The sequence below is a fragment of the Schistocerca piceifrons genome, chromosome 7 (assembly GCF_021461385.2).
Source record: "Schistocerca piceifrons isolate TAMUIC-IGC-003096 chromosome 7, iqSchPice1.1, whole genome shotgun sequence".
Taxonomy (NCBI): domain Eukaryota; kingdom Metazoa; phylum Arthropoda; class Insecta; order Orthoptera; family Acrididae; genus Schistocerca; species Schistocerca piceifrons.
Genome location: NC_060144.1, coordinates 173,589,624 through 173,616,978, shown reverse-complemented (window position 1 = coordinate 173,616,978; position 27,355 = coordinate 173,589,624). Strand labels below are relative to the sequence as shown.

General features: G+C 43.4%; 1 protein-coding gene across 1 annotated transcript in view; it reads right to left on the bottom strand.

Moving 5' to 3' along the window:
* LOC124804846 (lipase 3-like) overlaps positions 1-27,355 on the bottom strand; it is a 212,029-nt gene that overhangs the window by 83,890 nt on the left and 100,784 nt on the right. Inside the window, exon 3 of the mRNA XM_047265197.1 lies at positions 13,253-13,367. Within this exon, the coding sequence (XP_047121153.1) occupies positions 13,253-13,367 (115 nt within the window). The remainder of the gene's footprint in view (positions 1-13,252; positions 13,368-27,355) is intronic.

The window sequence follows — 27,355 nt, the reverse complement described above, 5'->3', positions numbered from 1 at the left end:
TGTGAAGGGATCATGATGCTCTTGGTGGGTAATACCGTCTCTTGTGGTGTTCAGACATGTTTAAGCAGAACCTTGACGACAAGTAAGCCTGCCCTCACATTTCCTTGCAGTCCAAAATCAGACCACTGTCACATCCAAACGACTCACAAATCTGGATCTTACGCTATTCGTCCGCTGGCCAAATGGAGACCAACAATGAAGCGCCTTTCAAACTCTGTCAGGCGCAGATATAACTGTCTCACACGAGTATGCGGCACCTTCCTCCCCCTTCATAGTGGTCATTCGACATCTGATGCTTTTCACATCACTTGTTTACCCTACCAGGCCAGGTAACATCACTAAACATGAGAAGCACCGATGAACTCTTGTGACCATTCTGCCTGTCACAGTGAATTTGCAACTTTAATCATTCACGTGCCCGCCAATGGTGTGTACTAGCACGAAATGACATTAACGTTCGATCATGTCTTCTCGGTGGTTCACTTTTTCGTCAGGCAGTGTAGACATGGTGTTCAGAAGGCTAAAACTCGAAGATATTACGACTGGGTCAACAAGTAATGTTTTTAGTTAGGCTGCCTGGTGTCAGAAATGCGTTTAGAGAGAGCACTAAGCATGCCCAAGTACATAGAGAAACAGTACCTTTTCCAACATCGTTAAACTTAATTTGATTTGATGTACCTAATGTTGTAACGTCTTGTTGTTCGCATTGAACCAGCTCGGTTGGCTCTGGTGTTTGTTGCAAAATCAGGATGAGCACCATCAGCGCATACTTTCAGCAATCGGTGGATCAGCAAGGGAGGACCCCTAAATTGGCTTGCAACATCCACGGGCCTTATCCCACCAGCCTTCTTTCTATAGGGCTGCACAAAAACAAAAATGTATTCTTGCACTGAAGTTAGCGGTGCTCCTTTTGAACATTTAGTCTTAACAATAAAGGACTGAAACACATTGTGTCATTGTCAATCACAACCAGTAACCTCCTGGACCAGTAACCTCCTGGTTACTCAGTACTCACTCAGTATGCATTTTCAAGACCTGATTGCTTTACAAAATATGTTTGTTGTCATCTCCATCATGATATCTGCCCGTTTGTGCACTGAATTTTTGAACATCCTGTATATCTGGTTTCCGAAGAAAACACAACAGGTGCTCTGCTGTTCTTAATCTAGACAAACGACTGAAGGGACTGTATAATCAGCCCCCTTAGATTGTTTGCAGATGATGCTGAGAGTTTACCGACTCATAAAGTGTTCAGAAGATGAAATAGATTTATAAAATAATTTAGACAAGATTCGATAAGTGGTAACTGGGCATGAACAATGGTTCAAATGGCTCTAAGCACTATGGGACTTCACATCTGAAGTCATCAATCCCCTAGACTTATAACTACTTAAACCTAACTAACCTAAGGACATCACACACATCCATGCCCGCAGGATTCGAGCCTGCGACCGTAGCAGCAGCGCGGCTCCGGACTGAGGCGCCTAGAACCGCTCGGCCAGGCCTGAACAATAAAAAGTGCGAGGTCTTCCACATGATCCCTAAGATCACGGTTACGCGATGAATCACAAAAATTTTAATGTTATTGATTCAACTAAATACCAAGGGATCACAAACACGACCAACTTTAAATGGCATAGTCACACAGAAAATGTTGGGCAGAAGGCGAAAAAAAGACTGTTTTATTGGCAGAATATTTAGAAAGAGGAATAAATGTACGCTTATTCGCTCTCTTATGGATAGTATTGTGCGATATGGAATCTTCTCCATAAGGGGCTGACGAAGGACGCTGAAAAAGTTCAAAGAAGGGCAGCTCGTTTTTTATTTTCACAAAATGGAGGAGAGAGCGTAACGGATATGACAAGCGAGATGTGGTGACCATCATTAAAACAAAGGCGTTTTTTGTAGCGTCAAAATCTTTTCACAAAATTATAATTATCAACTCGCTCCTTGGAATTTCAAAATACTTTATTGATTTCTACATAGAGAGAAATGAATTACATGGCAAAATAGCAGTTTGCACAGAAAGATATAGGTGTTCATTTTTCTTACGTGCTATTGGAGAGCGGGACTAGAAAAATAGTCTAAATCAACCTCTGGTACACTCTCAAGTGCTAAATGCGCAGTAATCATAGATGTAGATATAGGTGAAGTACTATTGCGCCAGGCGTTTCGTTCTTCCAAATCAAACTCCAGCGGATTTTACCACGTTCGCCTTTTACGTATTTCTTTTCGTTGCCGTGATAAGATTTTAGCGTTAACTGAAAAGCTACTCTCCACAGACAAAGCGAAAATTTCTACCTCGATTACGTCCTCGCACTGTGTGAGCCACTAGCCCGCGGGCGACGCCGCCGGCAGCGCAGCAATCACGGCACATCAAAGGGACACAAATGTCCGCAATATGTGTGCACACGCTAGACGGTGTGCGCTAATGGAATAGTAACAGTCTGCTGTGCCGCTAGACCCCCCCCCCCCCCCGTCCTACCTAGTCCTCTCTCCTAGCTAATAGCCTTGGTTCCGCTTACATGGTTCGCTCCTCAGCATCGCATTCCATGATCTCTGCGAAGTATAGGAATTCTGTTGCGTCTACACCTTTCATTATTCTGAAGCATTTATTGTAAAGACATGAAAGTGTTGTTGGAAACGAGCACTGTATGCCAGGTATGTCTTGTAGCGATGAAAACAGCACCATTACATTTATACTTAAGCTTTGAATCGTAAAATTGTCGATTATTTTGTGAGAATAAACGTTTGTTAGTAAGATGTCAAGACAATAAATCGCATGGAATATTGTCACACATCTCACTTTTAGTAATGTACTTGTAATGTTATCTATACGTAAATACTGTAGAAAATAAAAATAATAAAAGAATTTATAATCTTACTCATTTTTTTCTCTTTTTTGAAGGTAATAGTCACCTTCTCAACATCGCAACAATAGCTGTTTAATCAAATAAATAAAATAAAGTGACGTCACAGACTCGTGTAATACAAAAAAAGGTGAATTAAAAATAATATTTTGCGTATTTTATTAATTAAAAAAATTTACTCATATGTATCCAAAGAAGAGTGTAATCCTTTACAACATTTGTGTTAGATGCGAAAGATGGTGAGCTGAAATAGCTGCATTTAATTTTCATCACATGACAACTATAAGCGCATCTTTTCCTGGAGATGAAAGCGCATATGAGTACATAATAGTGATTCAGAATGAGTTTCACACATGTGAAATCCATAGGTTACAGAACTTTCAGAAGTTAATAATGTAGATCAGTCAACTACAACTGATATTTTGATAAAAAAATAAATTTGAGTATGACTGTACTATATATCTGTATACTGGCATAAAACAATTGACCCAAAACACGTCACAGGAATAAACAGTAGACGATATGCAGCTGGAAACACCGTTTACAGTTGTATGGAGTTAGTTTAGTCCAGAGTGCCGTTCTACTAACCAGAGTTCTCCAAGAGAGATTTCCATATCACAATTTTTGAACCAGAAATCGTTGCCAGGATTCTCATGTGTAATATCATATTTACACTGAGATACTTGAAATGTCGTTTCCTATGTGTACGGCGCTTGTTTCTGCTTTCACTAGTGGAGAGACAGTTTGTCTGAAATCTATGTAGACGCATTAATTATTAGCTGCAAAGTGCGGCTGAACGGTGAGGAACTTGTTGATATATGAAACAGATTGCAGCTGTGACCAAAATTACCCAATCTACTTCTAGATACACAGAAGAGCCAAAGAAACTGGCAGACCTGCCTAGCATCGCGCAGGGCCCCCGCGAGCACGCAGAAATGCCGCAACACGACGTGGCATTGACCCGACTAATGTCTGAAATAGTACTGGAGGGAATTGATACAATGAATTCTGCAGTGCTGTCCATAAATCCCTAACGGTACCAGAGGGTGGATATTTCTTCTGAACAGCACGTTGCAAGGCATAGTGAATGTACTCAACAATGTTCATGTCTGGGGAGTTTCGTGGCCAACAAAAATGTTCAAACTCTGTTCCTGGAGCCACTCTGTAGCAATTCTGGACGTGTGAGGTGTCGAATTGTCCTGCTGAAATTGCCCAAGTCCGTCGGATGAAAGTGATCAGACTGGATGCTTACGTACGTGTCACCTGTCAGAGTCGTATCTAGACGTATCAGGAGTCCCATATCACTCCAACTGCACACGCCCCAAGCCATTACAGTGCCTCCACCAGCTTGAACAGTCCCCTGCTGACATGCAGGGTCCACGGATTCATGAGGATGTCTCCTTACCCGTACACGTCCGTCCCCTCGACAAATTTAAACGAGACTCGTCCGACCAGTCAACATGTTTCCAGTTGTCAATGGTCCAATGTCGGTGTTGACGGGCCTAGACGAGGCGTAAAGCTTTGCGTCGTGCAGTTATCAAGGGTACACGAGAGAGCCTTCGGCTCCGAAAGCCCATATCAATGATATTTTGTTGAATGGTTCGCACGCTGACACTTGTTGATGGCCCAGCATTGAAATCTGCAGCAATTTGCGGAACGGTTATACTTCTGTCACGTTAAACGATTCTCTTCAGTCGTAGCAGGTTACGTTCTTGCAGGATCTTCTTTCGGCCGTAGCGATGTCGGAGATATGATGTTTTCCCTGATTCGTTATATTCACGGTACACGCTTGATATGGTCGTACGGGAAAATCCGCACTTCATCATTCCTCGGAGATGCTATGTCTCATCACTCGTGCGCCGCCTATAACAACGCGTTCAAACTCGCTTAAATCTTGATAAACTGCCATTGTAGCAACAGTAACCGATCTAACAACTGTGCGAGATACTTCATGTCTTATATAGGCGTTGCCGACCGCATTGCCGTATTCTGCCTGTTTACATATCTCTGTATTTGAATACGCATGCCTATACCAGTTTCTTTGGCGCTTCAGTGTACATCATTCTGAATCTGCTTACTCATCTCTTGGTCTTCCTTTACAATTTTTACCTCCACGCTTCCCTGCAGTACTAAACTGGTGATTCCTTGATGCCTCAGGATGTGTTCTACCAATCGATCCCATCTTCGAGTCAGGTTGTACCAAAAATTTCTCTTCTCCCCAATTCCGTTCAGTACCTCCTCATTAGTTATGTGGTCTACCCATCTAACCTTCAGCATTCTTCTGTAGGACCATATTTCAAAAGCTTCTGTTCTCTTCTTGTCTAAACTGTTTATCGTCCATGTTTCACTCTCATACATGGCTACACTCCGTACAAATACTTTCAGAAACGACTTCCTGACACGTAAATCTATACTCGATGTTAACAAATTCCTCTTCTTCACAAAAGTTTTTCTTGCCATTGTCAGTCTACATTTTATATCCTCTCTACTTTCGCCATCATCAGTTACTCGTTTTTTGCTGCCCAAATAGCAAAATTACTCGACTACTCTAAGTGTCTCATTTCCTAATCTAGTTCCTTCAGCATTACCTGATTTAATTCTACCACATTCCATTATGCTAATTTTTCTTTGGCTGATGTTCATCTTATATCCTCCTTTCAAGACACTGTCCACTCCGTTAAACTGCTCTTCCAAATCCTTTGCTGTCTTTGACAGAATTACAGAGTCAGCGACGAACCTCAGAGTTTACATTTCTTCTCCCTGGACGTAAATTCCTACTCATTTTTTTTTTTTTGCCTCTACTGCTTGCTCAATATACAGACCGAATAACATCGAGGATAGGCAACAGCCCTGTCTCACTCCCTTCTCAACCACTGCTTCCCTTTCGTACCACTCGACTCTTATAACTGCTGCCTAGTTTCAGTACAAATTGTAAATACCTTTTCTCTCCCTGTATAATTACTCATGCCACCTTCAGAATTTGAAAGAGAGTATTCCAGTCAACACTGTCAAAAATGTTTCTCTAAGTATACAAATGCTATAAACGTAGATTTGCCTTTCCTTCTATGAGAATTCGTAGAGTCAGTATTGTGTCGCATGTTCCCACATTTCTCCGGAATCCAAACTAATCTTTCCCGAGGTCGGCTTTACCAGTTTTTCTATTCTTCTCTAAAGAATTCGTGTTAGTATTTTGCAACCGTGATTTGTTAAACTGATAGTTCGGCAATTTTCACATCTGTCAGCTCTTGCTTTCTTTGGAACAGGAACTGTTATATTCTTCTTGAAGTCTAAGGGTATTTCGCATGTCTCATACATCTTGCTCACCAGATGGTAGAGTTTTGTTGTGGCTGGCTCTCCCAAGCCTATCAGTAGCCGTAATGCAATGTTGTCTTCTCCCGGGGCTTTGTTTCGGCTTAAGCAATACAGTGCTTTGTCAAATTCTTCCCGCAGTATCAAATCTCCCTTCTCATCTTCATCTACGTCCATTTTCATAATACTGCCCTCAAGTAAATATCCCTCGTATTGAGCCTCTATATACTCCTTCCACCCTTCTGCTTAGCCTTCTTAGCTTAGCACTGGTTTTCTATTTGAGCTCTTGATTTTCATACAGGCGGTTCTCTTTTCTCCAAAGGTCTCTTTAATTTTACTGTAGGCAGCATCTTTCTTACCCCTAGTGATATATGTTTCTATATCCTTACATTTGTCCTTCAGCCGCCCTTTTTCATGTCATGTCGACTTCATTTTTTAGACGTTTGCACTCCGTTTCGCCTGCTTAACTTTTTGCAATTGTTATATTTCCTCATTTCATCGATTAAATTCAATATTTCTTGTGTTACTCAAGGATTTCTAGTAGCCCTCGTCTTTTTACCTACTTCATCCTCTGCTGCCTTCACTGTTTCATCTCTCAAAGCTATCTGCTGTATTTTTTTCCCAAGTTCCTGTCAATCGTTCCCTAATGCTCCTTCTGAAACTCTCTACAACATGTGGTTCTCTCAATTTATTCCGGTCCCATCTCCTCGAATTCCTACCGTCTGCAGTTTCTCGGGTTTTAATCTGCAGTTCATACCGAATAAACTGAGGTCTGACATCTGCCACTGGAAATCTCTTACAATTTAAAACGTTCTTCCGAAATCTCTGTCTTACCATTATATAATCAACCCCCCCCCCCTCCTCGTGTCACCACGTCTCTTCCATGTATACAACCTTCTTTCATCTTCTTAAACCAAGTGTTAGCTATGACTGAATTATGCTCTGTGCAAAACTCTACCAGGCGGCTTCCTCTTGCATTCCTTACCCCCATTCCATATTCACCTACCACTTTTCCTTCTCTTCCTTTTATTAGTATAAAATTCCAGTCCCCTATGACCATTAAATTTTCGTCTCCCGTAACTTAGACAAGCAATATGGCCCGACTCAAAAGGGTTCAAGTTCCCAGAAGACTCATAAAACTGACACAGAAATGCACCCAGGAGACAACATGCATGGTGAAAGTAAATGGAAACATATCAAAGAAGTTCAAGGTGAGGACTGGAGTGCGACAAGGAGACTGCCTCTCCCCTCTTCTGTTTAACCTGCTAATGGATAGAGCCCTGAGAGAGGTAGCAAGCCTAGAGAGAGGAATAAAGCTCGGAAGAAGGATCAACACCCTGGCCTATGCGGATGGTGTGGTTTTAATAGCAGAGATAGAGCAAGACCTGGTTCAGATTACAAGAACTTTAATGGAAGAGGCAATGAGAGCAGGTCTGAATTTGAATATGGATAAGACAAAATACCTCGTAGTTAGCAGAGAAAATGATGACAGATCCCTGAAGGTGGAGGACAAAGCCTTTGAAAGCGTGGAATTCTTTAAATATCTTGGGGCTATACTCAATGAAAGGAACGACATAGACCAGGAAACTACCGCACGAATACAAGCAGGAAACAGGCCAAGGTGTGCTCTGGGAAAGGTATTACAGTCCCTGCTTCTATCGAGATCCTCAAAGATCAGGATCTACAAGACCATAATCCCGTAGTCTTATATGGAGCAGAGATCTGGACCATCATCGAAAAGATTGATGGAAAACTCCTGACATTTGAGAATGCCATCCTGAGACAGATTTTTGGACCAGTGGAGGATGGAGATGAATGGAGGAAAAGAAAGAACTGAATTGCAGGAGCTATACAAGTCTATGGACATCGTGGCAGTGATAAAAGAAAGAGAAGTGAAGTGGTATGGACACGTAATGCGACGAGAAGGCCAGCTCATGAGGCAGGTAGTGGAGGAAGATACTAGAGGCAAAAGACCACGGGGAAGATCACGACTGCGATGGATTGATCAGGTCAGAGAGGGTATGAGTCCGCTGGGGCTGTCTGAAGAAGAATACATGGTCCGAGGACGTTGGACGAGGCTGATTGGTGAGGCAAAAGACCGACTGCGGTTTTTGTGGCCAGCGCAGTAGTAGTAGCAGCAGTTAACTATCTGAATAATTTCTTTTATCTCATGATACATTTCATCAATCTCTTCATCATCTGCGGAGCTAGTTGGTATATAAACTTGTACTACTGTGATAAACGTGGGCTTCGTGTCTATCTTGGCTACAATAATGCGTTCACAGTGCTGCTCTTACTAGCTTATCGGCGTTCCTATTTTTTTATTCATTATTAAACCTACTCCTGCATTACCCTTGTTTGATATTTTATTTATAACCCTCCATTCACCTGTGTAAAAGTCTTGTTCCTCCTGCCACCGAACTTCACTAATTCCCACTATTTCTAATTTTAACACATCCACTTCCCTTTTTAATGTTTCTAACCTACCTGCCCGGTTAGGGGATCTGACATTCCACTCACCGATCCGTACGACGCGTCCTGATAGCGACGTTCTCCTGAGCAGTCCCCGCCTGGAGATCCGAATGGGGGACTATTTTATCTCCGAAATATTTTACCCAAGAGGATGCCATCACTATTTAACTGTACAGTAGAGCTGAATGCCCTCTGGAAAAATTACGGCCGTAGTTCCCCTTGCTTTCAGCCGTTCGCAGTACCAGCACAGCAAGGCCGTTTTGATTGATGTTACAAGGCCAGATCAGTCAATCGTCCAAACCGTTAACCAATGTACTGAACAGTAAGATATGAAGTCTCCATACTCTTCGTTCAGTTCCATTGACAACTGTTACAATTGACAACGCAATAAGGGGTTGGGGGTTGTTTGGGGGAAGAGACCAAACAGCGAGGTCATCGGTCTCTTCGGATAAGGGAAGGAAGTCGGGGCCGTGCCCTTTCAAAGGAACCATCCCGGCATCTGCCTATAGCGATTTAGGGAAATCACGGAAAACCTAAATCAGGATGGCCGGACGCGGGATTGAACCGTCGTCCTCCCGAATGCGAGTCCAGTGTGCTAACCACGCTCGGTAACGGAATAAGGAGCGACTTCAGAAATTTTACTATTCGTATCACAAATTTCTTCTCGTGATCCATACCTGAAAATTTATCGCAAAATGTTTCTTGATGTACAGAGAAATGTATCCTGTCGATTGTTATAATTTTTTGCTCATTCATTCTCAAATAAATGGTTCAAATGGCTCTGAGCACTATGGGACTTAACTTCTGAGGTCATCAGTCGCCTATAACTTAGAACTACTTAAACCTAACTAACCTAAGGACATCACACACATCCATGCCCGAGGCAGGATTCGAACCTGTGACCGTAGCGGTCTCGCGGTTCCAGACTGCAGCGCCAGAACCGCGCGGCCACTTCGGCCGGCCATTCATTCGCAACTCAAACTTTAAATTCTTTTTGCATGGTATTGTGATGTCGTTCCATAGCAAATATGCAGTACCCGTTGCTTATGCAGAATGACAATTCTCCTCCCACTCATCTGTCATTCGTATACATTTTAAGGAATTTGATAGATCACTAGATTTCCTCTTTTTGTGAAAACAATCACGCGACCTGTGAACGTACTTCATACCACGAACAAATAGCGAAGAGTGAACAGTATTGACATGATGTGTTTCGCCTACCAACAAATGTCACACCGCAATGCTTAATGAGATGTCGCACTGTTTCAGATACTTCCAAGAAGGACCGCGCAAAGCCGTGTGACAGGCCGGGCCTTGTCCCACACATGCTACACGCGTGAAGTTTGACGTGCTGTGGTCTAGACCACTGCGGCATTCAACGTCTTGCATCATGTGACGAGTGGCAGAGCACTGGCTCGACCGACCGCGCTATTCGCCTCCACTCAGCTACTATCCATTTCTATGTTGACGAGGCGTGACATTATTATCTGATCCCTCTCGGTTAGGAACTTTTTATGACCACTAGTCTCACGCCATGTTACATGGCTGCGAGCACCATTCACTGTGTACACTTTGGACAGTCCGCATTGATACACCAACACACAGGGCACCTTCACTCACGATATGGTCATGCAAAGTCCAAACACAATAGCTCCATTCTGCCATTGTGTCACGCCTCCATGTTGACTTAACTTACTGTGTTGATTCCATTCAACTGACTGGCCAATATAGACCGGTTGTCTACCATTACTTAGTCAATGATGTAGAGTGAAGTGACTGGTCCACACCAGTTTACACATCTCACAATGCTAATGAACGTTAGTTGAGCAATCTTTTTTTACATCTGCTCTACATCGAAGGATAGTCTCATTACTTTTGGTTCCTTCCCTCATTCAGAACCAGCATTATTTTGTATTTACCGACTTGTTTATTCCTGTCATATTACATTTTCAGCTTGTTACTTAAGTGGAGCCGGCAGCATATAGTTTGCAGCATAGACTCACCTGCCTTTACGTGACAGTTTAAAAATAATACACAAGAGTGTGTAAATAAAATGTACGGGATACAACAAAAAAGTACGCCCAAACATTCATGAAACATTCTTCATGAACCGCGCTGAGTGGTCGCGCGGTTTGAGCCGCCATGTCACGGATTACGCGACCGCTCCCACCGGAGGTTCGAGTCCTCCCTCGGGCATAGATGTGTGTGTATGTTGTTCTTAGCATAAGTTAGTTTAAGTAGGATGTCAGTCTAGGGATCGACGACCTCAGTAGTTTGGTCCCTTGTGAATTCACAAACATATGAACACATCCTTCACAAATAGAATTGGAAAGTATGTTATTCGGATATATGACCGGAAAATGACAAAGAAGTTTACTGACGTTATTTCAGTTACAATTGGTATAAATTTTTGATTTGCTCCACAAATTTCTGAGCTTTGGCTGAAGGATGGCCCAGGCCGATTTATCGTAAATGTTCCTTCGTTCAATCGCCCAGGTGTGGCATCAATTCCAACTTCTAATGCTATTTCCATTTTCATTTTATACAGTTCTTCATACGCTCTTACTATGATGTCTTAGAACAGTGTTCCGCAACAGGTGTACCACGGTGAAGGGTGTGATGCGAACATTTATAAAATAAGAGATTTAGTTTATAGACATACCGTTAATTTTTATGTTTTTTAAGAAAATAAATGTAATGTGTATTTTCTTCGATTTTAATTATGAAAGAGTTAGTCTATTGTTTAATTATTTAATACATGTTTATAACTGTCACATTTTCATAGAAATTAAATGTAATTTTTTTAGTCAGTATTGCTGTTGTACTTAGACATTTTTCTCTGTTATAAATAGTAGAGGACAATGAAAGAAGCAAATATTCCTAATAAGCATAGGTCTAACGCAGTATGCACATCTGTAGCAACACCCAGGTTTTCAAATGAGGAAGTGACTGACGTCAGTTTCAAGTACGGCCGTGCTAATGGCAATGTACGAGAGGCAGCATCCTCACAAGGGAACCTCCCCATCGCACCCCCCTCAGATTTAGTTATAAGTTGGCACAGTGGATAGGCCTTGATAAACTGAACACAGATCAATTGAGAAAACAGGAAGAAGTTGTGTGGAACTGTGAAAAAATAAGCAATATATAAAAACTGAGTAGTCCATGGGCGACATAGGCAACATCATGGAAATGTGAGCTCAGGAGCGCCGTGGTACCGTGGTAGCGTGAGCAGCTGCAGAACGAGAGGTCCTTGGTTCAAGTCTTCCCTCGAGTGAAAATTTTACTTTCTTTATTTTTGCATAGTTATTATCTGTCCGTTGGTTCATTGACGTCTCTGTTCACTGTAATAAGTTTAGTGTCTGTGTTTTGCGACCGCATCGCAAAACCGTGCGATTAGTAGACGAAAGGACGTGCCTCTCCAATGGGAACCGAAAAGATTTGATCTCAAGGTCATAGGGCAACCGATTCCTCCACAGGAAAACACATCTGATATATTCTATACGACACTGGTGACGGCATGTGCGTCACATGACAGGAATATGTTGTCGACCCAACTAACTTGTACACTTGGTGAATGGGTAAAAAGATTCTTCTACCTTGCCCGATTTAGGTTTTCCTGTGGATGTGATAATCACTCCCAAAAAAGTGATGAAAACATAAGATTTTGTCACATAAACTGAAAATAAAAAATTAAACTTTTCACTCGATGGAAGATTTGAACCAAGGACCTTTCGTTCCACAGCTATTCACGTTACCACGAGACCACGGCGCTCCTGCGGTCCTAGTGTCCTTGATGTTATGCATCTTCCCATGAACTACTCAGTTTGTATATTTTGCTTATTTTTTCACAGTTCCACACAACTACTTCCTGTTTTCTCAATTGATCTGTGTTCAGTTTTTCAAAGCCTATCCACTGTGCCAACTTATAACTAAATCTGAGGGGGGTGCGATGGGGAGGTTCCCTTGTCAGAGACAGACAGCCAGACAGCAATGTGTGTTCACTAGCTCCCGTCAGCGCCTCGTGAGACTTGTTCACTTAAGCTTAACATGCAACGCGGAGGTAGACCAAGAAAACTGCAGACACCGCGAATGGAGGACCGTGTTTTACAACAAGTGAGCACAATACCGGTCACAAATACCAGAAGAATTGCTGGTGAATGCTTTTCGCCCTCCATCATCTGGCGGAAATTTCATGAGAGAGACTGTACCCATATGATGTAGAAAGTATACAAGACCTGGCCGCGCCTGACTTTGCAGCTCGGGCTGTCTTCTACCAATGGATCATTTACACAATATAAGAATGATCAACAGTTCCTCGTGTAAATGTTATTTGCAAGCGAACAATGCTTTAGCCGAAATGGTGTTATGATCATCCACAACACAGACGATTCGGCTTATAACACTAACGGTGCCTTTGAGATGGCACATCAGTGGAGATTTCCTTTCAAAGTTTGGACAGGTGTTATTGGTGATAGGGTCACATTTCCTGTCTAGTTGACTTACAAGTCCTGTGCATCATTTACTGCCATACAAGCTAATCTGCTATTTGGATGATGTTCCTTATGGTGGAATGCTACATATGTGGGTTGAGTCGGACTCACCTGAACTGCCAGAACTCCTCGCTGTTGGGGTCCAGCCTCGTGTGGTTGGTGGAGTACACGTTGCCACGGGCGTTGCCCAGCCACACATCATAGCCAGCGTCCGCCAGCACGAAAGCTGCAACACCAGATAAGCGCAGTGTAGCACCACTCCATCTCATGGAGGAAGAGCACGTACTCAGACGGCGCGAAAAAAGAGGAAAGCACTTAACTGCTGGTTGAGAGTGACGTCTGTCGAAACAGAGCGCTGATCTATTTGGAAAAGTATGGTGATAGAGAAAAGTCTCAGAGTTGCTTGCCGTGGTATGCAATAGGATAGAAAGGATGAAGTGTACTGCGTCAGTCAGTCACCGGATGTCATTTATCTACGTTGCATCAGTGCTATTTTGTCCGCCAGCAGAAGTGGACGCGTTACACATTTGCACTGAACCATCGTATAACGGTAACGGTAAGTGTGGTGTCACCGCCAGACACCACACTTGCTAGGTGGTAGCTTTAAATCGGCCGCGGTCCATTAGTACATGTCGGACCCGCGTGTCGCCACTGTCAGTGATCGCAGACCGAGCGCCACCACACGGCAGGTCTCGAGAGACTTACTAGCACTCGCCCCAGTTGTACGGACGACTTTGCTAGCGACTACACGGACGGAGACTCTCTCATTTGCCGAGAATATAGATAGCATAGCCTTCAGCTAAGTCAATGGCTACGACCTAGCAAGGCGCCATTAACAGTATATTGCATATATCTAAAGAGTCTCACTTGTATCATCAAGAACGCTGTATACAAATGATGGATTAAAGTTAAGTATTCCAGAAGCTACGTACTTTTCTTTATAGCATTCATTACGTATCCTGTTTCAGACCTCACGCCATCCTGCGTGAGTTTAAGCGCGTGCCTTTCGGTTACCCGTCACTGTGGACTGGCTGTCTTGTCAGCCCACAACAGTAAGTTTTCGGACATGGCTTCCTGTTCAAAGTATTATGTACTCACACACCTCTACAAGTCCTATAAGTTTGTAACGGGAATTTATGGACACCATGTGTACAGACGGCGACAGTATCGCGTAAACAAAGTATAAAAGGGCAGTGCATTGGCGGAGGTGTCAATTGTACTTAGGTAAAAAATGTAAATGTTGTGTGACTAGGGCTTCCCGTCCGGTAGACCGTTTGCCGGGTGCAAGTCTTTCGATTAGACGCCACTTCGGCGACTTGTACGTCGATGGGGATGAAATGATGATGATTAGGACAACACAACACCCAGTCCCTCAGCGGAGAAAATCTCCGACCCAGCCGGGAATCGAACTCGGGCCCTTGGGATTGACATTCTGTCGCGCTAACCACTTTTATTTATTTATTTATTGTTCTCATTTTGTTCGTTGCATTTGTTCGGTGCAGATTTCCCATGACACACGTTCAAGTTCAGTGTTGAGCCGTTGAGTCAGTTTTTTATTACAGAGGGTAGCTAACCCTCTGACCGAACACGCTGAGCTACCGTGCCGGCTACCACTGAGCTACCAGGAGCGGACTGTACTTAGGTGATTCATTTGAAATGGTTTCCGACGTTATTGTGGTCTTACGACAGGAATTAATTGACTTTGAACGCGGAATGGTACTTGGAGCTAGACGCAAGGGACATTCCAGTCTGTAAACCATAAGGGAATTCAATATTTCGAGAGCCACAGTGTCAAGAGTGAGCCGAGAATACCAAATTTCAGGCACTGCCACTCACCACGGATAACGCAGTGGCCGACGGCCTTAACGACCGAGAGCAGCGGCGTTAGCGTAGAGTTGTCAGAGCTGTCAGACAAGCAACACTGCGTGAAATAACCTCAGAAATCAATGTTGTACGTACGACGAACATATCCGTTAGGACAGTGCGGCGAAATGTGGCGTTAATGGGCTATGGCAGCAGACGACCGACGTGAGTGCCTTAGCTAACAGCACGACATCGTCTGCAGCACCTCTCCTGGGATCGTGTCCATATCGGTTGGGTGCTAGACGATAGGAAAAACCGTGGCCTGGTCAGATGAGTCCGGATTTCGTTTGGGAAGATCTGATAATAAGGCTTGAGAGTGGCGCAGATCCCAGAAGCCGTGCATCCAAGTTGTCACAAGACACTGTGCAAAGATGGTGGTGACTCCATAATGATGTGGGCTCCCCTCTAGTTGAACTGAACCGATCACTGGCTGGAAATGGTTATGTTGAGATGCTTGTAGACCATTTTCGGTCATTCCTGGAAATCATGTTCTCAGACAAGGATGGTATTTTTATGGGTGACAACGTCCTATGTCAATGGGCCACATTTGTTCGCGATTGGTCTGAAGTTATGGAAAGTTCGATCGAATGACATGGCTTCCCAGATCATCCGGCATGAATCCCATAGAACATTTACGGGATATAATCGAGAGGTCAGTTCGTGCACAAAATCCTGCACGGGTGACACTTTCGCAATTATGGACTGCTACAGAGGCTATATTTCTGCAGGTGACTTCAAGCGACTTGTTGAATCCATGCCACGTCGAATTGCTGCACTACTCTGGGCAAAAGGGGGTCCAACACGATGTTAGGAGGCATCCATGACTTCTGTCTCCTCATTGTATATGCTGTATTAAATAAACTATGGATTGAGTTTTTCTTGCTTGAGAGGACGTATCGTGGTATCTTGTATGAAGAGTCATCGTGAGGTGTAAACGTCCGTAAGCTCAAGACAAGCCGTGTGGAAGCATATTGGGATCATTTTGCTGCTCATATTGTATATTAGGGACATTACAGACAATATTAACATTAATATCAGACTTTTACAGTTTATGAAGCTCTCTGTAATGAAGTACTTATCCAAAAAAGGCTGCAAAAATATTGTTAGACCTTGATAATATTTTAACATGGTGCAAAGATTGGTAACTTGCTTTAGACGGTCATAAATGTAATATTATGCGCTCCACAAAACGAAAGAACATAATGTTCTACATCTAATCAATAAGTCATATTTGGAATTAGTCAATGCATACAAATACCTTGGTGGAACAGTTTGCATGGATATAAAATGATACTATCACTTAAGCTCAGTCGTACGTAAGTAATTGGCAAATTTCGGTTCATTGGCAGGATACTGGGAAGATGCAGCCAGTTTACAACGACAGCTGCTTACAAAACACTTGTGCGTCCCATCTTATAACATTATTCAAATGTGTGGGGCCCATACAAAACAGAACTAACAGACGACAGGCCTATTGAAAGTATTTAAAGAAGGGCAGCACGAATGGGCACGAGTTTGTCTGATTCATAGGAGAGTTTCCAGGAGATGTTGAAGAAACTAAATGGATAGAGAATCATTGGCGTGTTTAGATTGTACCGAAAATTTCTCCCCACCACTCGATGTAGAGATCAAGTTTAGTACAGGAGAGAATAGTGCAAAACGGAAAAGGGACAAGAGGGTATAGCCTACACCAGACCATGATTGGAGTGTTGCAAATACAGCGGGCCTCCCCCCCCCCCCCCCCATCCCCCCTCCTCCTCCACCTTTCTGGCGACGACGACGGATACAGAGTCGTAAGCCATGGTATGATTCGCAATGTATAAAAGCTAACGAGCTCTCACCCCCTCCCTTTGGATGCGAGAGAGGCACTCGTGGTGGCGGCAGACGACAAAAGAAGGCATAGTATACGACGAGAATGAAAATATTACGACAGGAGGGGAGAGAGTACGAAAGACGTACAATAAGTAATGAAACACATTTTTTCCTCTGCCAATTTTGGTTGAAAAAATGTAGAGTTTGTTGTAGGATATCGTCGAATATTCACTCTTCAGCCCCTATAGATTCAAGAAGTTCCGACGGGTTGCGGCGCTGCACGTAGCCTTGAAAATGGCGTCTGTAGGAGAGATGCGTTCCAAGCAGAGAGCTGCCATTGAGTTTCTTTTGGCAGAAAACCGGAACATATCAGATATTCATAGGCACATGAAGAAAGTCTAAAGAGACTTGACACTGAACAAAAGAACGGTGAGTCTTTGGGCGAGGTGTCTGTTATCAACGCAACAAGGTCGAGCAGACCTGTCTGATCTCCCATGTGCCAGCTAGCTGCACACATCTGTGACTCCTCTAATGTTGGAACGTGCGGACACTCATTAGAGGTTATCGATGGATCACAAGCAACCGCTTTGCTGCACAACTGAACGTCTCTGTTGGTAGTGCTTACACACTCGGCCTCCACTCGTCGAAGGTGTATGCCGACTGTGGTCCTCGCCGCTTACCAGAAGACCATACAGAGCAATTCTGTTCAGATTATTTCACGTGTCACAACGGAAGGCGTGAATATCATAACGATACTGCAAACCAAAAGCTATGGAAACCTGAAGCAGCGGACTGAAAAAAAGATAATGAAGATATTCAAAGAGCAAGATTCCATCCTCTGGTACAAAATTTCAGAGAAAGAAAGAAAGAGAGAGAGAGAGAGAGAGAGAGAGAGAGAATGATGATGATGAAGACGATGAAAAAAGAAATCTACAAACTAGCCGATGCGTAGAGATAGTTCAAAGTTATTCTATTTTTGAATTGAGACATTCTGTACGTTGTTAAAAGTCTTGTATCTATAATGGACAGTCAAATAGTCCTAACAAACTTCCGTTGGGCACATCTGCAGTTATAAAGGGCAGTCAAATGAAAACGACACAGAAAGAAAAAGTAAGTAAACCGCTCAATTTTCCAAAGTAATCAACGTACCTGTTGTTTATACCATTGTGAGAAAAGACGGTCAACGCCTTTATGGAGAAATGTTTGCGGTTGTCTACGGAATCATAATTGTATCCAGGGGTGCACCTCTTCGACTGAAGCAAACAGACAGCCGTCGTTTTTTCATGAAGGCATTGACCGTCAGCGGGATAAATGTATTAACAGTTAGGGCGACCGATTTTGAAGTAATAAACAGTTTACTTTTGTCAACTGTCCCTTTCATTCGACCGCCCCTTATAAAATAAGAAGGTATGAAGTACGCTGTAGCCTTCAATGCAAGAAAAAATGACGAAGTATTTATGAAGGGGAGGTTAATTTCAAATAGGAATGAGACAGCGTTGTAACTGGTGATATCTCGTAAGTTAATGGTATGAATGTTGTAAGTTTGCAATATAAAAGTGACGGAGGAATCATGTTCGTAAGTCGAAGTGAGCAAAAAAAAGCCACTCCGTCTTCAGGCCACAGGTGGCCGTTCGGGACCATCCGACCGCCGCATCATCCTCAGCTGAGGATGCGGATAGGAGGGGCGTGTGGTCAGCACACCGCTCTACTGGTCGTTATGATGGTTTTCTTTGACCGGAGCTGCTACTATTCAAGGTTATCCATAAATAAATGGTAAACTTTTGCGACAAACAATATGGATAAATAAATATCTAAAGTAAAAAAAAAATTGTGCTAAGGACACCGAACGCGAACGGAAATTTTATACGCTCAAAACAGCGAAATGACTGTTATTTGAGTTTGACAATGAGTGCTAATAATTACGTTTACTTTACTCAATTTCCATACATTATTGTATTGATTTTCATTAACGTTTCTTTACTTAATTTTCTATATTTTACTGCATGTCCTTTAGTTCTATTGCGCTGTGCAGAAATACAATTACCACACGTGTGTTTGTCAGACCTGTAGGAACACGCAAACACATAGGATTTCCGAGGTTGTATACGAACCAAACATTCGATTTATCCAGAGAGATCTAATTTATCCAAGCCTGGAACTGCGAAACGATGAAGTTATGTAAGTGAAATTCTGAATCCATTTAGTGCGTAACACAACTGAAAATTCCGCGTATTTACTGGAGTCACTTCCGCTTCTAGAGGTCCAGACATGATAACCGAAAAACAAGTCTCACAGAGGTTTAATGTGGAGTGGGGGGGTCAGAGGGGGGGGGATGGAAATCATTTTGCCTTTCTTTTCATTTCATTCATAAAGTGTACGTAGTTATGTAGTTCACACTTCTCCAGATTCGACTGTGGTCTTCGTATATAAAATACTGGAATAGTTAGAGAGCACTTACTGGAAGAGCTTAATTCTACACCAGTTAATTAGTTTTCTACAAACCATTTTTCATATCTTTTAAGAAAGTGACAGATCTCCCCTAACTTTGCATTAACTCTGCTTCCATTGATTTCAACCAGTCATTGACAGCGCCTTCAGGCTCTTCGTCGGAGTCAAAGCGATGACAGCGAAGTCAGTTTCTGATGAATATGAAGATGGAGACACAACTTTGAGCCCAGTGTGAGCCATAGGGTGCATGTTCAGAAACTATAATTTGAACTGCCGCAAAGGTTCTGTGATTCTGGTCAGAGTTGAGGTGTAGCGTTGTCGTGCAAAAAGTGAAGTACCGGTAGTGAAGCGGCCGTCACATTCACTTTTGACAGCTCATCTCACATTTCGTAACGTCCCCAGTGGCCTTCATAACCGTATTTCGTACTATGTCCTACATACAATATTCAATTAGCGTCCCTAAAACCACCAGCCAACCTTCATGGCTTGCAAAGTTTGCAGAGCTTTTATTGGTTTGCTTGGTGTGGCAGTATGAACCCACACGGTTGAATGTTGTTTTGTCTACTTATTAACACAGCCATACCGTTCATCGCAGGTAAAGATTCTGTCTAACAAGCCTTTCCACCGCACTGAAAAAAAAGCTTAGAAACCGGTCCTACGTCGACATTCACGGTTCTCTAAAAGGGGTTCTGTAATTCAAAGAGAACGAACTTGGTAAACCTTACATTTTCGTCACGATCTCTTGTGAAACAGGGAAATCTACGGACTGTTATCAAACAGTAGAGATATCGAGAAGGGCCGCCTTTCACAAATTTTTTTCGGCAGCTTTTTACTTCACTTTAGTCGTCAGTATAGATGTTTCTTCCTTCACTCTAAAACAAAAGAAACCATTATGGACAACGTTTTCGTCACATTCTCTCCTTACACATCACAATTAGCCGATAACTGCTAACGTATTTGAGACTTATTTTGTAACTAATAACCGAATTACAGGACGAATTTTACATTTTCTGGTATTTTCACTCACAACGGTGGTTTTGGAGGCCACTACATCTACATATACATAAGCAACTGTACCAAAATTATCTGTTTTTGTTTTTGTTCTATTCACGTGTAGAGCAAGGGAAGACTGACTGTCTGTATGCCTGTACACGCGCCATAATCCCTCCCTTATCTTACGCTCACGATCCCTACACGAGACATCCACAGAGGTGGCAAAAGTCACGGGACACCTCATATCGTGTCGGACGTCGTGCAGCAACTCGCCGTCGCGTGCACTCAACAAGCCGTTTTAAGTCCTCTGCAGAAATAATGAGTCACGCTGCGTCTATAGCCGTCCATAATTGTGAAAGTGTACCCGCAGCAGGATTTTATGCGCGAACTGACCTCTCCATTATGTCACATAAATGTTCGATTTGATTCATGGCGGGCGATCTGGGTAATTAGGTGAAGGCCTTGGGCTACTGCGTTTTCCGTGATGAGAGGTAATTCCCGAAATTTGGTATTCTCGGGACATTCTTGACACTGTGAATGACGGGGTATTTAATTCCTTAATGATTTCCGAAATGTAGTGATCCAGGCGTCTAGCTCCAAGTACTGTTCCGCGTTCAAAATCTGTTAATTCCCTTCGAGCGGCCATAAAGAGGTCGGAAAAGTTTTCGCATGATTCACCTGAGTGCAATCGACAGCTCCACCAACGCACCGCCCTTTTATATCTTTTGTAGTCGGTAATACCGCCATTGTATATGTGCCAGATCGCCATCCCATGACTTCCGTCACACCAGTGTGCATTGGTGACAGCATAATGGTAGCGCTGTGTTATTCTAATACACCTCTCAATTTACCCAACAGAGATTCGCAACACCTTTCTTCCAAGGATTCCCGTTTAAAGCCACCGAACATTTCTGTTGTGTGGTGTCACCGCCAGACACCACACTTGCTAGGTGGTAGCCTTTAAATCGGCCGCGGTCCGTTAGTATACGTCGGAGCCGCGTGTCGCCACTGTCAGTGATTGCAGACCGAGCGCCGCCACACGGCAGGTCTAGAGACTTCCTAGCACTCGCCCCAGTTGTACAGCCGACTTTGCTAGCGATGGTTCACTGACGAATTACGTTCTCATTTGCTGAGACGATAGTTAGCATAGCCTTCAGCTACGTCATTTGCTACGACCTAGCAAGGCGCCATTATTGTTTGCTATTTATCTTGTGATGCATGTACCGTCAGACCGATGTTCACCAATTATGGATTAAAGTTAAGTATTCCAGAAGCTACGTACTTTTTTTACTAGACTCAACTCCCTTAACTGTTCCAGACCTCACGCCAGCCTGCGTGTTTTTTGCTCGCGTATCATGTCATTTCTGGAAACCCAGAATCTACTATGTAGGAATCAACATGGATTCCGGAAACAGCGATCGTGTGAGACCCAACTCGCCTTATTTGTTCATGAGACCCAGAAAATATTAGATACAGGCTCCCAGGTAGATGCTATTTTTCTTGACTTCCGGAAGGCGTTCGATACAGTTCCGCACTGTCGCCTGATAAACAAAGTAAGAGCCTACGGAATATCAGACCAGCTGTGTGGCTGGATTGAAGAGTTTTTAGCAAACAGAACACAGCATGTTGTTATCAATGGAGAGACGTCTACAGACGTTAAAGTAACCTCTGGCGTGCCACAGGGGAGTGTTATGGGACCATTGCTTTTCACAATATATATAAATGACTTAGTAGATAGTGTCGGAAGTTCCATGCGGCTTTTCGCGGATGATGCTGTAGTATACAGAGAAGTTGCTGCATTAGAAAATTGTAGCGAAATACAGGAAGATCTGCAGCGGATAGGCACTTGGTGCAGGGAGTGGCAACTGACCCTTAACATAGACAAATGTAATGTATTGCGAATACATAGAAAGAAGGATCCTTTATTGTATGATTATATGATAGCGGAACAAACACTGGTAGCAGTTACTTCTGTAAAATATCTGGGAGTATGCGTACGGAACGATTTGAAGTGGAATGATCATATAAAACTAATTGTTGGTAAGGCGGGTACCAGGTTGAGATTCATTGGGAGAGTGCTTAGAAAATGTAGTCCATCAACAAAGGAGGTGGCTTACAAAACACTCGTTCGACCTATACTTGAGTATTGCTCATCAGTGTGGGATCCGTACCAGGTCGGGTTGACGGAGGAGATAGAGAAGATCCAAAGAAGAGCGGCGCGTTTCGTCACTGGGTTATTTGGTAACCGTGATAGCGTTACGGAGATGTTTAATAAACTCAAGTGGCAGACTCTGCAAGAGAGGCGCTCTGCATCGCGGAGTAGCTTGCTCGCCAGGTTTCGAGAGGGTGCGTTTCTGGATGAGGTATCGAATATATTGCTTCCCCCTACTTATACTTCCCGAGGAGATCACGAATGTAAAATTAGAGAGATTAGAGCGCGCACGGAGGCTTTCAGACAGTCGTTCTTCCCGCGAACCATACGCGACTGGAACAGGAAAGGGAGGTAATGACAGTGGCACGTAAAGTGCCCTCCGCCACACACCGTTGGGTGGCTTGCGGAGTATCAATGTAGATGTAGATGTAGAAACGCGTGCCTTTCGGCTATCTCATAGTGGCTTGGCTGTCTTGCCAAGTCACAACATGTTGCAATCTCATATAGGCTACAGTCCTACACCTACTTAGCAGCGCGTCTTTCAGTTTCTTCGATATCTCTTGTCGAGCCTACTCGAGAATGACTCCCAACACCGGAACAATACTTTATAACTCGCACTAGCGTCCGTGTATGTGGTTTTCTTTACAGATGCACTGTACTCTCCCAGAACCATACCATCAAATCTAAGACACTTTCTGCTTCCCTAATACTGAAGTTCAGTTTCATATCGCTTCTCAGTATTCCGTCTTGTGCCTTTGTGCTACGGCTATGAAGGGACCTGGCATGGTTAATCTAGTGGGTGGTCAGAGGCCCTGCCTGTCGCAACCCTGTTACAACCCGGGACGGATGTGTGTACTCCGACTGTCTTCCTGTTTGTTATTCATATAAAAGTGAGCGAAAGTTTCCAAAATGGAGAATCTTGTAACTGAGGCGGGACTCGGATACCAGCTCGGTACTCAACCAGTTGGGATGTGGGAAAATTCCTAAAACCACATCCACGCTCGCTGGCACACCGTCATCTACATCTACACTAATATGACTACTCTGCAGTTCACACTTAGGTGCCTGGCACAGGGTTCATAGAACCACTTTCATTCTGTTTGTCTATGGTTGCACTCTAGAAAACTGCGCAGATAAAACGCACACTTAAAACTTTCAGTGCCAGCTCTCATTTCTCTAATTTTATTAGAATGATCATAGCTCCCTAGGTGCCAACAAAATATTGAGCATTCGGAGGAGAAAGTTGGTGAATGAAATTTCGTGAGGAGATCCTCCCTCAACGAAAAACGCCTTTGTTTTAATGATTTCCATCCCAATCCTCGTATCATATCCGTAGCACTCTCTCCTCTACTTCGCGATAATACAAAACAAGCTGCCTTTCTTTGAATTTCTTCGATGTCCTCCGCCAGTCCTATCTGATGCAGATCTCACACCGCGCAGCAGGACCCCAGAAGAGGACGGACAAGTCTAGTGTAGGCAGTCACTTCAGTAGATCTGTTGCATATTCAAAGTGTTCCCAATAAGACGCAGTCATTGGTTTCCCTTCCCACAATATTGTCAATGTGATTGTTCCAGCTTAAGTTGTTCGTAATTTATATTCCTAGGAATTTAGCTGAACTGACAGCATTTAGATTTTTGTGATTTATCATGTAACCGAAATTTAGCTGATTCCTTTTAGTCATTAAGTGGAGAACCTCACACTTTTCATTAATTAGGGTCAATTCCCACTTTTTGCACCATACAGGAATCTTCTATAAATCATTTTGCAGTTTGTTATGATTTTCTGATAACTTTAGTAGACAGTAAATGACAACTTCATCCACAAACAGTCTAAGATTGCTGCTGAGATTGTCTCGTAAATCATTTATATAGATTAGAAACGCCTGTTGTTGTGGTCTTCAGTTCAAATACTGCTTTGATGTAGCTGTTCATGGTACTGTATCCTGTGCAAGCCTCTTCATATCTGCCGGCCGCGGTGGTCTAGCGGTTCTAGGTGCTCAGTCCGGAACTGCGCGATTGCTACGGTCGCAGGTTCGAATCTTGCCTCGGGCATGGATGTGTGTGATGTCCTTAGGTTAGTTAGGTTTAAGTAGTTTTAAGTTCTAGGGGACTGATGACCACAGATGTTAAGTCCCATAGTGCTCAGAGCCATTTGAACCATTTTTTTCTTCATATCTAACTGCTGCAACCTACATCGCTCCGAATCTGCTTACTGTATTCCTGTATTCATCGCTTGGTCTTCCTCTACGATTTTACCTCCCCCCCCCCCCCCCCACACACACACTTCCCTCCAGTACTAAATTCGTGATTCCTTGATGACTGATAATGTGTCCTAGTCAGGTTGTGCCACAAGTTTATTTCTCCCCAATTCTGTTCAGTATTTCCTGGTTAGTTACGTGATCTACCCAACTAATCTTCAACATTCTTCTGTAGCACCACATTTCAAAAGCTTCTATTCTCTTCTTGTCTAAACTATTTATCATCATCGTCCATGTTTCACTTCCCTATATGGTTACACGCCATACAAACACTTTCAGAAAGGGCTTCCTGACACTTAAATCTATACCCGATGTTAACAAATTTCTCTTCTTCAGCAACGCTTTTCTTGCCACTGTCAGTCTGCATTTTATATCCTCCCTACTTCGACCATCATCAATTGTTTTGCTTCCCGGATAGCAAAACTCATCTACTACTTTAAATGTCTGATTTTCTAATCTAGTTCCCTCAGCATCACCTGATCTAATTCTATTCCATTATCCTCGTTTTGTTCATGTTGATGTTCATCTTATACTCTCCTTTCAAGACACTATCCATTCCGTTCAACTGCTCTTCCGAGTCGCCTATAATGCTTCATTAGTCAATGCTAGATATCCGCTCAGTTTTACTCGACGTCTTTCCGTCAGATACTAAGAACTGTGATCTTCCCGACAGTTTGATTAGAAGGCGCTTGTGAGGCAAACTTTTTTGGAAATATAGATACATGGAATCAGTATGAGATTCTCTCTGCTATCATTCATTACTTCGTGAGAATAAAGTGCTAGTTGTGTTTCACAATAACGTTATTTCCCTGTCGTTAATCCGCCTTGCGGATTTGATCCTGGGCCAGCGCACTTCCCCGTCCCAGAAGTGCCACTTCAACCCGCACAGCCGTGCGGGTCATATCGCTTTTAAGTATTACCCCTAAATGCTAATACGATGTGAAGAGCTGAAAATGTTCCCCACTAATTTTGCTGTGATGTAGTATGCGGGTCTTTCTCTTTGTTGTAGCCAATGTTTTACTTTTTCCACAGCAGGAGGCCCCATGAGCACTTACATACACTATGTGATCAAAAGTATGACACCTAGCTGAAAATGGCTTAAAAGTTCGTGGCACCCTCCATTGGTAATGCTGGAATTCAATATGGTGTTGGCCCACCCTTAGTCTTGATGACAGCTTCCACTCTCGCAGGTATACGTTCAGTTAGGTGCTGGAAGGTTTCTTGAGGAATAGCAGCCCATTCTTCACGGAGTGCTGCACTGAGGAGAGGTATCGAGGTCGGTCGGTGAGGCCTGGCACGGCATTCCGAAACATCCTAGAGGTGTTCTATTGGATTCAGGTCAGGATTTGTGCAGGCCAGTCCATTAGAGGGATGATATTGTCGTGTAATCACTCCGCCACAGGCCTTGCATTATGGTCAGGTGCTTGATCGTGTTGAAAGATGCAATCGCCATCCCCGAATTGTTATTCAACAGTGGAAAGGAAGAAGGTGCTTAGAACATCAATGTAGGCCTGTGCTGTGATCGTGCCGCGCAATACAACAAGGGGTGCAAGCCCCCTCGATGAAAAACGCGACCACACCCTAACACCACCGCCTTCGAACTTTACTGTTGGCACTACACACGCTGGCAGATGACGTTCACCGCGCATTCGTCATACCCACACCCTGCCATCGGATCGCTACATTGTGTACCGTCATTCGTCACTCCACACTACGTTTTTCCACTTTTCAATCATCCAATGTTTACGTTCGTTACTCAAAGTGAGGCGTCGTTTGGCATTTACCGGCGTTATGTGTAGCTTATGAGCAGCCGCTCGACCATGAAATCCCAGTTTACTCACCTCCCGCCTAACTATCATAGTACTTGCAGTGGATCCTAATGCATTTTGGAATTCCTGTGTGATGGTCTGGATAGATGTCTGCCTATTACACATTACGACGCTCTTCAACTGTCATTGGTCTCTAGGCGCTTCAGTCCGGAACCACGCGGCTGCTACGGTCGTAGGTTCGAATCCTGCCTCGGGCATGGATGTGTGCCATGTCCTTAGGTTAGTTAGGTTTAGGTAGTTCTAAGTCTAGGGGACTGATGACCTCAAATGTTAAGTCCCATAGTGCTTAGAGCCATTTGAACCATTTTTTCGGTGGTCTCTGTAAGTCAACAGACAAGGTCTGCATGTATGCTTTTGTGCTGTGTGAGTCCACGTTTCCACTTCACTATCGCATCGGAAACAGTGGACTTGGGGATGATTAGGAGTGTTGAAATCTCACGTACAGACGTATAACAGCAGTGACACCCAATCACTTGAGCACGTTCGAAGTCTGAGTTCCGTGGAGCACCCTATTGTGCTCTCTCACGATGTGTAGTGACTACTGAGGTCACTGATATGGAGTACCTGGCAGTAGGTATCAGCAAAATGCACCTAATATGAAAAACATATTTTTTGGGGGTGTCCGGATACTTTTGATACATAGTGTACTTGCTAAATCAGGGTAGAGACAGTGTCGTTATCCTGCTCACTTCTTCCAAGACTTCGTGGAAGCGGAAGTTTGCTTTCCGATTAGCCTCTCATATTTACTAGACTCTAGGGAGAAACTGAAAAGTCCTCATATTTTCCAATATCGAGTGTCATAATTCCAAACTGAATGCCAAAGCATAACAGTAAGTGTTTTTTCAACTTTTGGAAAGAA